The sequence below is a fragment of the Phallusia mammillata genome, chromosome 8 (assembly GCF_965637545.1).
Source record: "Phallusia mammillata chromosome 8, kaPhaMamm4.hap1.1, whole genome shotgun sequence".
Classification (NCBI taxonomy): Eukaryota; Metazoa; Chordata; class Ascidiacea; order Phlebobranchia; family Ascidiidae; genus Phallusia; species Phallusia mammillata.
The window spans coordinates 15,325,327-15,337,815 of NC_137259.1; the positions used below are offsets into that span (position 1 = coordinate 15,325,327).

General features: G+C 38.4%; 2 protein-coding genes and 2 non-coding genes across 4 annotated transcripts; 2 read left to right on the forward strand and 2 right to left on the reverse strand.

Moving 5' to 3' along the window:
- On the forward strand, nt 1–1,386 carry LOC145205572 (choline/ethanolamine transporter FLVCR2-like). The gene has a single exon (XM_080078305.1). The coding sequence runs from the start codon at nt 1–3 to the stop codon at nt 1,384–1,386; it is 1,386 nt and encodes a 461-aa protein (XP_079934431.1).
- A 4,256-nt stretch (nt 1,387–5,642) lies between these two features.
- Nucleotides 5,643–7,673, forward strand: LOC145205521 (choline/ethanolamine transporter flvcr2a-like). Its single transcript, XM_080078262.1, has one exon. The coding sequence runs from the start codon at nt 5,696–5,698 to the stop codon at nt 7,205–7,207; it is 1,512 nt and encodes a 503-aa protein (XP_079934388.1). The 5' UTR covers nt 5,643–5,695; the 3' UTR covers nt 7,208–7,673.
- A 750-nt stretch (nt 7,674–8,423) lies between these two features.
- Trnaa-ugc (transfer RNA alanine (anticodon UGC)) lies at nt 8,424–8,495 on the reverse strand. Its single transcript has one exon. It is a non-coding gene; the product is annotated as a tRNA-Ala (tRNA).
- A 3-nt stretch (nt 8,496–8,498) lies between these two features.
- Nucleotides 8,499–8,580, reverse strand: Trnas-gcu (transfer RNA serine (anticodon GCU)). The gene has a single exon. It is a non-coding gene; the product is annotated as a tRNA-Ser (tRNA).
- Nucleotides 8,581–12,489: the final 3,909 nt, after the last annotated feature.

Here is a 12,489-nt window from a genome sequence, read left to right on the forward strand (position 1 = left end):
ATGATCAACCCAGGCACAGCAAATGGTGGCAAAAGAGAAGGCTCAAAAGTAAATGTAGAAGTTGGACAACCTTCTCCTGAAAGATGGGTGATAGTTTTCATCACGTGTGTTGTGACGAGCATGCGATGTTTTGTATTGGCAGCATTTGGTCTCACCAACAATGTCATGGCCAATTACTTTAACGTGGAGCCTTGGCAAATTGACTGGCTTTCGAATGTTCGCGCTTTAACCATTGTTTTGGTTTGTATACCCCTGTTGTTTATATTAAGAAAATTCAGCGTGAAAACGTCTATTGTTGCAATGATCGTATGTTCTGCTGTAAGTTTAAGCCTGTCCAGTCTGGCAGTTTCATTTCGTCAAGGTTATTTTATCGCTATTTTTGGCGAGGTTATGTCTGCTCTCTCCACAACAATCTGGTTCCCACTGAAAAGCTCAATCGCTGCTGTGTGGTTTCCAGCCAACGAAATCGCCTACGCCATTGGTATCATGTATATTGGACGGGCTGTTGGAGAAGCTGCTGGTGCTGTGATCGCCCCTTATTTAGTTTCAATCAGTGATAGTGCATCAAAGGTCCAAATACGTTTGTCCGCATTGTTTGGATCATTCGCAATTGTCACATGGGCTATCCTTATGTTTGTTGTGTTGTTTACGAAACCACGACCCAAGCATCCTCCAAGCATTGCTCAACTCAAAGTGTTGCAGTTACAAGAGTTACAAGAAAGCACTAGCTTCAAAGAAGAGCTAATAAAATTCAAAAATGTGCAACTAAAATTGTTGACCAACGTCCACTTTTTAACAGCGTGGTTTGCACGAATTGCTATCGACCCAGTTCCACGATCCACAACCACCTTGCTATCATCGATACTTCAAGCAAACTTCAGAAAGAACGGGAATACCAACGTTGACGGAGGCTTTATGATTATGGGACTTTGGCTCATGTCGATTGTGGGCAGTTTTTCAGCAGGTCGTTTGCTGGTGGTAACTGGTCGTTATAAAGCATCGGTAGTGGTGTCCACTGGCATGGCAAGCGTTTCTTGCGTTGTTGGGATAGCTGGACTAGCAATTACTTCAATTTCGATGGTTTATGCCAGCCAAATATGTTTGGGATTTTTCGTGGGACTTGCATTAGTGAGTGTTACAGAACTTCTGGTCCAAGTTACTTACCCGACCCGAATCACAGATGTATATGTTGTCAATCCAGTTGGCGTAGGAATCATGTTGGTCATTCAAACTACTATTGCTAGATTGTTACTCGAAAAGTTTGGACCTATCGCAGCATTTGCTATGGAACTGTTTTATCTACTGTTACCAACATGTTCGTTGCCCTTTACAAAGATGCCATTCTACCGCCAAGAAGCAGAGGCCAGCACCATTGAAGATCGATAAAAACAGTTGAGAGCATATCTGATTTTCTGTGTACTTGATTTTCTGTGTATTAAGTCGACTCTTATCAGTCACTTCCGAGTCAGCAATACTACTGCGCCATAGGACACAAGGCTCGAAATCAGTTGCTGATCATAGCAAAACATTAGAAAATACAACGCAACCATGGAAATCCTCAACACCATTTCATGCATTTGAAATTATGGCATAAAAATACAAATTACTACAAGAAAAATATCCAATGTTTCGTTGGCTATACGTAAACGTGACGGTAAAGATGACTAGTTTGCCCAATTATATTAAGCGTATTCGTAGACAAAATATTGAATTGAATTATGCGAAAATAAGGAGATGCGAAAAATATGCAAAGATTAGTACGCCGAATGCCTTGTCAGTTAAATATTGCAGTTGGTTCTTCATTTAGATTTGTACTGACTTGTAGCAAAAAAACGGCGTGGAATGCTGAAATGCCGCAATGTAAAACATACTGTAGCATTGCAAAACAATGCCGGAAACATCTGCTAAGTTAGCGTTAAACATGAGATGATAACGAATAGCGTAAACGGCAAGGCAGCTAAAGTCAAGTAATGCAAGTAGCTACGTGTTACGAAACACAATACATAATCCAGACCGGACACACAACCTCTGAATGAATTAAGCAAAACACGTACCAAGTAGAAGCAGTTTTAGACATAAAAAGTGGCTACTATGTAATACAAAGAAACTGTACAAGTAGCAACAAAATAAATACCTGGTATAGATTTTTTAACCAGTGTCTGGCTCTAAACAGAGGTTGTAACATACTGTCCTTAAGCTTCTCCCAAAAACCAACAACTCATCATCAAACTAGTAGCAAGGGGAACTTGGTTGACTGGAAACCAAACAGCCGCACTCGAACATCTCAATGGAAAACACCCAACCGTTGCCAAAACTAACGTTGTCTGACCAAGTATTGCCACTTGGTATCCGTTTGGAATATACAGCGCCCGACAAATCAAGGAAAACCCGATGGCAATGCAAAAGGTTGCGGCGGCGATTGCAGGTTTGAGTCCGAACATTTTAAGTCCAAGAAGCAAAGGTGCACTGCACAACGTCATGATTAGTGCGTGGACAATTGACAAACCAATCAATTTGCCAAATCAATTTGTTCTATGTTGATTGTGCCAAACGCCGTCAAGTTATACCCTTGAAAAAAAGATATAAAGAAGTTAAGAGATGTTAAGAACCACTTTTTGGCGACGACTTGATAATGTATTCACATCGTTCCAGGTTTTCGCCGTATCCGATTTCTGATTATTTATTTATTAACGGGTTGGTTTCAGCTTGAACAACCATTTAGTCGTTTTCAACAACTTAAAATAGTTTTAAAGTTAAAGTTTTTACGGTCAGTTTAGGAATTGCATTAACCTAGCCCCTAGGTAGCAGTAACGTCATGCAACAAATTGGTAGAGCTACTAACACGATATGTTTCAGGAGATCCAAAAGTGCTTAATTTTCGACAGGTGGCGCAAACAGCACTTTTTTTATTTAAAACGGTATATCTCAAAAAATGCTAGCGGTTAGGGCTATTAGGGTCGGGGTCAGGTATTAGCATTTAAAGTTCAATAAAACTAGCAAAAAAATAGTTACTAATGCAACATTTTCAAAAACTTGCATCCCAAACCAACCCCTCTTTAGCCGCTAAATAAATAATTCAGCTCTTTACGCCACCTATCGAAAATTAAGCACTTTTGAATCTCCTGGAACATATCGTGTCAGTAGCTCTACCCAACAAATTTTCCAACCAATCGACACAAGGATAATTAACAAGACAAACGCGTAACAATTTGTTCTTTATATACCAACATAACGGTCCTCTTCTAATTCTTAAATAATTTTCTACAGGTCTGTACATGCTCCTATGTCTAAGTTATTGATATAGAAGCAAATATGCTTTTGTGTGGGTTCATGAATGCATCCTGTGTTGCACATTTTTACCAGGAAAATTCACCAAAGATGAATGAAAGGTTAGTAAATGGCAAATTCTAAACATTTTCTCTCCAAGGTGATTTGATTTTTTGTGACTTTTCAACAATCAAAGAAGATAAGGTTGATTTCCAGTTGTGGAATTGATTAATTGAATCAAGTCAAAGTTCCCCTAATAATGACATCTAAGTTTCTTCGTTTCGGTTTGGTAGCAATTGGTAATTTACAAGTTAAACGGTTGTGATTCTCTTTGCTCAGTAACAACAAAGCACCAAGAGTCATACAAAGGCCTGACCTTCAGGTTCTAAACCAGTGGTTCCCAACCTTTTTGACCTTGCGGAACCCTATCAAAGAGATAAATAGTTTGCGGCACCCTGGCAAAATTGGATCAATTTTATGAGGTTTCTGTATTTCAAATAACTGTATGAAATAACACAGAATGAGTTGTACAGTATAGCGCGTGTAAATAAATGTATCTATTTAAAAGTCAGTGTAAAATTTGGGCTTGGCTTCTTGCACAAAGTCCCTTAATAGCCCATTTGGTGGCGCATTCGATAAAGACACCCGCATTTCTTTCCTCGAAGTTGCTGTTCTCGTTTTTTAATTTTTTTTATATTCGTTAATACGAAAAATGCCGTCACCCACAGAAGCCATTTGTACATATGCTTTCAAACGCACCTTAGTTGGCAAACAAAATTCGTACCAGTTTGTATTCTATCGCAATTTACAATTGACCATGTCTTCGAGCCCATTTGTGGGCCCGCCGCGGTTAAAGGGTTTGTAACTTAGACTTAACTCGATGAGCTGTGTATCGATGGATTAGCTATATATCGTATCCCCATGCAAAGGTTTCCAACAATGTTATCATGATGAACCAGGCGAAACGCCGTCTAGTGTTAAATGAAATAAATGAGTGCTTAACATTTATAACTGAAACTCGGCAAAAAATAAATAAATTCCGCACGGGTTAAAGTTAAAATAAAGAATGGGCCGCAGTAATGCAATGTTAATATCTCGCGGTACCCTTGAGCATTGCAATTGGCCGCGGCACCCCGGTTGGGAACCACTGTTCTAAACGAAGAAAAATTTACATTTTTTTTGCTGCTAAACTTAAGAAATCATAATGTTTGAAAGATACTGTTTACAAGATTAGACTTTTGTTATTGTAGGATTATTTTGTTAGTAAAATCATGGAGTAAGTTTTATCTTCAAATACGGTCAAGATTCAAACAAACCTCAACGAATGTGCTTTTTTACTGGAAACTGCAACTTTATTAAAACGAAAGAAGCATACGACGGGTGAATATGCAAAGATAACAAGACAAATTTCTTTCAGCAGTCTGCTTTTCGCTGTGACACGATTCGACAAAATACGGGAAACCAATGTGTCAACATACGACGTTTAGACAGTTTCATTAAACAAGAAATCTCCCTTCAACAATTTCCGGAGACAAGAAAATCTCTAACTAAATACATTTGCAAATGCATGAGTATGCATACATATGCATGAACATGAGATCATTTTTTTCTTTTAAATTTGAAATAGCAACACCGCCTTTGTAAGAATTGTTGTGCAATTTAACTTGGTAAAAAAATGATTTTATTATTTATGGATGTCATGTTCACTGCAAGATTGTTCAAACTATGCTGCGATTGTTTTATGCGACTTTATTTAAAATGAAGTGAAATAATAAGATATAAATGAAATCAAGTCAAGAGAATTCCAATTTTGAAGGTGATTTGTAAAGATTAGGCAAATAGTTTCATTGCGCTAACCTAACTGAAACAACTATAATCTGTTGCCAGATTCACAGTTGCCGTTTGACTGACAGCATGTCTGCGTATTATTCCTTATGCAGAAAGAACCGGGAAGTAGTTTCATTTCCTTGTCAGATTTCCAAAGATAAATAATTACTTTGGTAAAAAAGGAAAGCTACCAGAAATGCGACTTTAACTAACTCAAAGTCGCTTTTTTGCTTTAAAGTTTTTCAAACCGTCTTGCTTCGTGGTACGTCCTTTCAAAAAAGCAATGCGATTTTAGCAAACAAATGCGTATTTAGATTTTTTGATAGTTTAAAAATTAGACCGATTCGTATGATTCGCTTATATTACTTGGCAAAGAAACAGATTTAGTGGCAAGATGCGTCTACAATAAACAAGGATATAGCTAAAAACATAATGTTTCAAATAGCTAAAAACAGCGCAAATACGCATTTAGTTCAAAATAGATCAGAGTTCAGGGTTTGAAATATCTCTTTTTCACTCCAGGTAGAGAGTAATATTTTTTTTTTCATTTAAGGGTTGAGTGTTAAATAGGTTTAGTGGAAGAGTCCTAACATCAAAGTTAATGTGTATATTTTTAAAAGGCGTTGTTTTTTTTACACAGCTTCACAGTGTCACATCAAAGTTTTGCTGTATGTTAGTTGGAGCAATGGATACAGGAAAACCCACGTTAAAGGAAACTGTCTGCAAAGTTGGCACGACCAAACCCCAAGAAGCAATCGGCGAAATAAAATCGTACAAACTACGTTTCTTGATCGTGGTTCTTACCTTTATGACGATATTTTTTCGTGGATTTAACCAGGGCTGCTTCGGGTCCATCAACAACGTTCTGACGGGTTTTTTTCATGTTGAACCATGGCAAATAGACTGGTTTACCATTATTCAATCGGTTGTATTCATGCTTGCTACCTTGCCGTTGTCGTTCCTGGTGACCAGATGCGGGTATAAGTCCACGTGTCTACTTATGATTGGTGTACTGATGGTGGGTGTCATGACAATCACAGTGGCATTTTTCCTGCCTCACGGCTACCCTTTGGTACTTTTTGGACAAGCAATTGCAGGTTGCAACAATTTGCTGTCTTTGTCGATTGAAACAACAACCGCTGCCGTTTGGTTTCCAACTAACGAAATTCCTACTGCTATCGCCTTCATGACAGCAGCACGGGCTCTTGGCGATGCAGCAGGTTCGGTGACGACCCCTCACTTAGTTAGTGTTGCGGACACAAGAAGTCAAGTGCAATTCAAGCTTGGGCTCCTGTTTGCCACGATATCCGTCATTTTAACCACAGTTTTCGCAATGGCTGTATATTTTTTTGAAGACAGACCACCACTGCCGCCCAGCCTCGCACAAGCTAAAGCCCAAAAAAGTCAAGAAGCCGAACGAATAAAGAACGTTTCTCTTAGCGACGGACTTAAAAGTTTCAAAGTACTTCTTGTGAAACTGTTCTGCGATCGCTATTTTTTGGTGGTTTGGGCTGTTTTTGGAATCGTCAACCCTGTTTTAAGGAACAACACAATTCTCCTGGCTTCTGTATTACACAGTGAGTTTGCCGCCAAAAATGGTTTGAATTCTTCAGCCGGACTGGTGCTTATGGTATCATGGCTTTGTTATGCCATTGGGTGCTTTAGTTCAGCGCCGATCTTAACAAGAATCAAGCGAGCTAAAGCCTTGGTGATTGTAACGGTATCTTTGGAGAGCCTCTCCTGCATGCTGTGCCTTATTGGGGTCAAAATGTCATCTATAGTCATAGTATATGTCGGGGTTGTGTTTATCGGTTTATTTCTCGGTGCTACTTCAGTTGGACTATACGAGCTGCTGGTTGAGGTTACCTATCCGGAACCAACATTGCAAGTTACAATGCTAAACATGATTGGCCTTGGATTCATGCGAATGACCTACCCGATCATCGGTCGGGTTTTGTTGACCACTTCTGGCGCTGTGGCGTCTGTGGCATTCCCATTTGCAATGACCTCTTTGGCTGTGATATTGCTGGCCTTCAATAAGTTACCTTTTCACAGATCAGAGGCAGAAAAAATGGAGAACCAGAAACTGCTACCTACGAAGAGAGGGGCATGACAACCCTGTTGCAGCTCTGTAACTGTAGTTTATGCTCGATTATTACGCCAGGAATTTTGTTAAAGAGTTTTTACGTTGTGTCATAGTCAGTTACGAACTGTTCATTTATGTACTTTATGTTAAAATGTAGATTACAATATGCTGTATACTGTTTTGTTTTTTGTAACAAGGTTTTTTAGTGCCAAGTAAATTCGTTGCAATAGTAAAGATGCTTTTTACTTTTACACAGAACTGTCAAATGTTTACAAATGTTTTTTAGCGACTTGTCAATTTTGTAAGTGTGTTTTTGTACAATTTTGTGCGTGCTTTTCTCATCCAGAACAACTTGTGGTCGTTTATGTAATAACATTCTACTACTTTGTTATTCCGTGGTGTAGCCTACTCCTATGTGACGACAACAACTTTGGCCTGACTTGGGATCAACACAATCCAAGTTCAAATTAATAAACGTCTATTCGAAGTAAAAGATTCATTTTTTTTAAGTTAGGCCCGCGGTCTAACAGAACACATGCACATAGGTATATGTCATCAACTAGTAGCCTAAATATTCAGATAGTGTATGCTTTGTCAATCAAATATGCAATCTACCCGACTCTAAACTATGAAAATGCATCTATGCAATGTTTATAAAATCTAGGCCTTACAAGAAACACTTCTTTGACAAAGTGCCTAACAAACAATTTCACACACGTGAATACAAGTTATAACGTTTGTTAGGCGAAGACTTAAGATTGAAAACAAAAGTTTTTATCCACACTAGCTCACATAAAAGTGGAGAGTATAAATCATAGCTTTATTTCCATTCATAAGTGTATGTTGCATAGGATCCGGCTTGCTGAACCCTACTGTTAAGAGACAAGAAGGAAAAATTAAACCATCAATCATGCTGAAATCCTTGCGCCGGCTGTTAGAACGACAGCTGTTAGATTAGTGAAAATCTAAAAGAATGCAAATATACCGTAACTGTCTGACACAGTTAGCCAAGTTTAGCACTTGTCATTGACTTTCTTTCCAAAGCGTTCATTTGCGTCCGCGGACCGGCGGTTGGGAACCACTGGTCTAACCTACAGAAACAATTGCGCGCAAAAAATATGCCGCAAATATATGTTTTGTTTTCTATACTTCAAACACTAAATATTCAGATTAAAGGGCCTGGATCTACTCTTAAAAAGTATTTAATGAAAAACAAAGCTATGATGAAAAAAATATCAAAAGGTGGAGATGCCGGGGATCGAACCCGGGGCCTCACACATGCAAAGCGTGCGCTCTACCACTGAGCTACATCCCCAAGCGACGAGGATGGGATTCGAACCCACGCGTGCAGAGCACAATGGATTAGCAGTCCATCGCCTTAACCACTCGGCCACCTCGTCGTCATGCAAAAGGGGACAGAAAAGTGGTTATCTTTCACAAGCCCTTAACCGTTCGCTTGTTATGATTGGAAGTTTGTGTTAATGTCGAGTTTAGGCTTGATTATCTTGATGTCCTTTGATATACATGCATGTAAAATGAATCAATCAAAATTATGCCATGGACTAATTAATTGACAAAGATGCATTGTATCGTAATCATCAGATATCACACAAAAAACTTAAGCATTCAATTGAGAAGTTACTTTTTTTGATTTGCCACAAAACCGAAACGCATTTTGAAAAAGCATCCCCAAAACTGAGGACAGTAAGCTATTGGATGACAGTTTTGCTCACTGAAAATCATTATGTATGTTGTGCAGTTGTCTTAAGCACGTGTGTGGCAACCCGCGGGCCAAATGCGACCCTTTGTAGCCTATAAAGGTTGTACGGCCCGCGGAAACGTTTAAGGTGTAAATGAAGTGTAGTGGTAGCGAGCGATTCAGTTGTTATTTGTTCCTGAACAAATCAACGCACTCTTTTTTAAAGACTTTGCGAACTTACCTGACTGTTGCTAAACTATAGATACAAACGTGTTTAATACGCCACAATATAGGCAACTTTTGTTGCATTAAGGTCTGACCCGCAATCTGAACATGTTAACTTGTATTTAGCCCATCGCAGTTTATGGTTACACGGCTCTGCTCGAGGACGTAGTTGGACTATTCGCCTTAGTCCACAACTACGAGAAATTTGCATGTGCTATATGCACAAGTTTAAAATGAGCTTGAAAACGAAATATCTTACTTAATGGGGCTAATCTGTGTTGCCAAACATTGCTAGCGAATTTGTTGCTACAATTATTAATTTAACACTTAACATGGCATTGTTTTTTGAAACCTGTGAAAACACTTGGCAATGAAATAAAAAGAAAGGCTGTGTTTAGGATTAAAGGGCTTAATGTATCACTATTGTTCAAACATAAATGACAATATTGTTCCATAAATATGTTTATTTTAGTTTGTGCACGACACGGTGTAAAAACTTTCTGATACAGACCAACTTTTACGCCCCATGCAATGCTGCCTTATTATATTGAAGTCTTGCTTTAATGCCATGGCAGTGTGTGCACACACTGACTACATTGTAGCAGCCTTGCACATTGCTGTTTAGGAAACCGTTGAAAGAGGATTAAGTTACATTGCGACAGCGTCGTCTATTAAAGCGACACGACCAACGCTACAGTCCCTTAATATTGGCGTGTACCCAACTATAGTTAAAGGTAGAGCGTAGCAGAAGCAGCTGTGTTGCTCAAAGGCTATGTGATGGGGCCGCGTTAAGAATGACGTTGTACGTGTTGGCATCGATTTTACCCGATGGTGACTGTCAAGCGGTTTCTCTAATCTATGTTTGTTTGACAGCAGTGAATGCGTCCAAGATTGATGTAAAAACGCGGGAACCCTAAATGAGGGGCGCGGAATAACAAATTGAAAAGGGTAAGAAACGCACTTCGGGGAAAAAGCCTTTGGGACTTGTATGTCTTACTAAAGGTCAAAGCGAAACGAAAAACATGTGTAATACGTACACAACAAGCTGATTTCATCGGGATGATTTTTCACTTGAGGAAAAAGATCTAAATCTCGACAAACGTCTAGAGTAGTCTGTTTGACGGTATTTGGACCAGTATTTCAGCCAATTCCAGCACCGAATTGTTTAGTGAAGTGGTACATTTTGTCCGTCTTATTATTAGTGATTATATTCTGTACAAACAGCTAATTTTTAGTCAAGGACAGTTTTAACAGGATGTGATATACAAGAAAACGTTTTAGATACACAAGAATACACAAGAAAACATTTTACGTTTTAGACTAAGTTACTGTAGAATGTTTTAGTTGTTTCATAACAACTGCAGTAGCATACGTATAAAACACGGAAACTCAGATGTAATATTTCAGGAGCTTGCCGTAAAACATATTTTTGCTTTGCTAATGTATAACGCATGACATCTTTGACATCTAATGTCATGTATTTACCAATAATTAGGTTTGTAATAGGCGGTCAGATATACGTTATGTTTTTGACAGATGACATAAATTTTCTAAAGTCAGTTTTGGTAAAACTCAAACTTCATGCCTTATAACAGGACCACAAACGAACCGCAAAATCGGTCAAGCCCGAGACAGTTCAATCGATTTGTCGTTAATTTGGACGAGGCTGCAACATTATCCGGTTAATGAATTTTAGTTTTTGGGCCTTTTGCTGATTATGAGATAGCTTTACCCTTCGTCGGGCGTTCTATAAGAAGGTTATGGTGCCGCTAACTTAAGGCTCTGCATCAAATACGTCAAGAGCAGCTTAACTTTGTTTAGACGGCGATGAAAATACTCTACATCGAAATATTGTCACGTATGTTTCTGCTGTTTTTTTTGCGTTAATGATTCGATTTTTGATAAATCTTCTAGTTTGTTTAACCTCTACCGCTTAAACATTGGCCGTGTTTAGAGTTATGGTCTTAGATAAAGATCTTGTCAGAATCGTTGGTCCAGTCCGTAAAATATTTCTCGGTTCTTAGCGCAAAAAACCTTGACCGAATACTGACTTCAATAATAGTAATGAAATAACTTTAACATACGATGTTTGAGCTAACAGTATTATCAAGAACTAAAAAATCTGCCTTTTTGAATATAGGCATCATTTAGCCCCGGGTTAAGGTTTCTGCCCTACCAGAATTACAATCTGCCATCATCGTATTAGTTGAACTATAGTTGAACGATGTCTATTAAGTTTGATTTAATTTCGACTCCATCTGTTCGGTGTCGAAAGAGTCAATTGTATTTGATATTGTAATGAAATTTGTTATAATTCGCTGTCACATATAAGTGTGACATGTGGAAAAGAGATACACAACTGTATCGCAAAAAAGGTTTGAAGTACTTCCAGAAATTGAACATTAAAAAGTTAGGTTTGTTACTGGCAAAACGGGTTTTGCTTTAAGGGAAAGAGATTTAGATGAAAAGATACTTAACAAATGGAGAACCTGTGGTGGGTTTTGAGATGTTTTCAATGTATTGTGTTCGTAACAATATGCGCACCAAGGCGGTGCGTGTTGTTACAAAGCAATTAGTGCAAAAATAAAACATATTAGGTTTTGCAGCGTAAAGTTGGGTTGTATTGGTAAACAAAAACGCCCACAAAAAATCATTCAAAATTCCAGTTCCTGATGAGATAATTAAAGGACTAAATAACACACCTTATAGAAAAGATGAGCTTAAATTTGACGGCAAATCCTAAGTTTGCCAAAATGCACTAAATGACGTAATTCTTAGAATCAATAAGCTGACAAGTTTGCATCTTTTGTTGCGGCCACATGCAATTATCTATAGCATATGTTTTTATGTGTAATGAAAGGTGAAACTTCTTGTTAGTCGACACAACATCTGTCCATATTGATGGTTGCACAAAAGCAAACCGTATAGCTGATGTTTTCTTGCCTGTAAAAACTTTATTAACGGTTAAATTTTAATGACTGGCGGTTGTCCAATTGGTTATGGCATTCGTTTTGCTGTGGCAGATACCGTAAAAACGATTAATCGGACGTGTACTCAAGCAAAAGACACTCAATATATCCCCTAATCAGTTAATTATTAATGTCAATCAACAGGCGTAGTGACACATTAAATTACGGGATATTATGGGTCGATTTAAGCACAGTTTACTTTCAAACGGTAACTAAAATGTCAAGTTTTCCTACATGCCTTTAATGCAATATTGCGGTCTATGGGTTGTCGTTAAATAAACCATAGTATCATAAAATGGTCACATGTGCTTCCAAACCCAACAGGTGTAGAACTTTTGTTGAAAGAGCAACAGGTGTAAGGAAAACCGCAAACAAGGGAACTTAACCTGAAAATAGTTGCAGTTCTAATGCCGGAA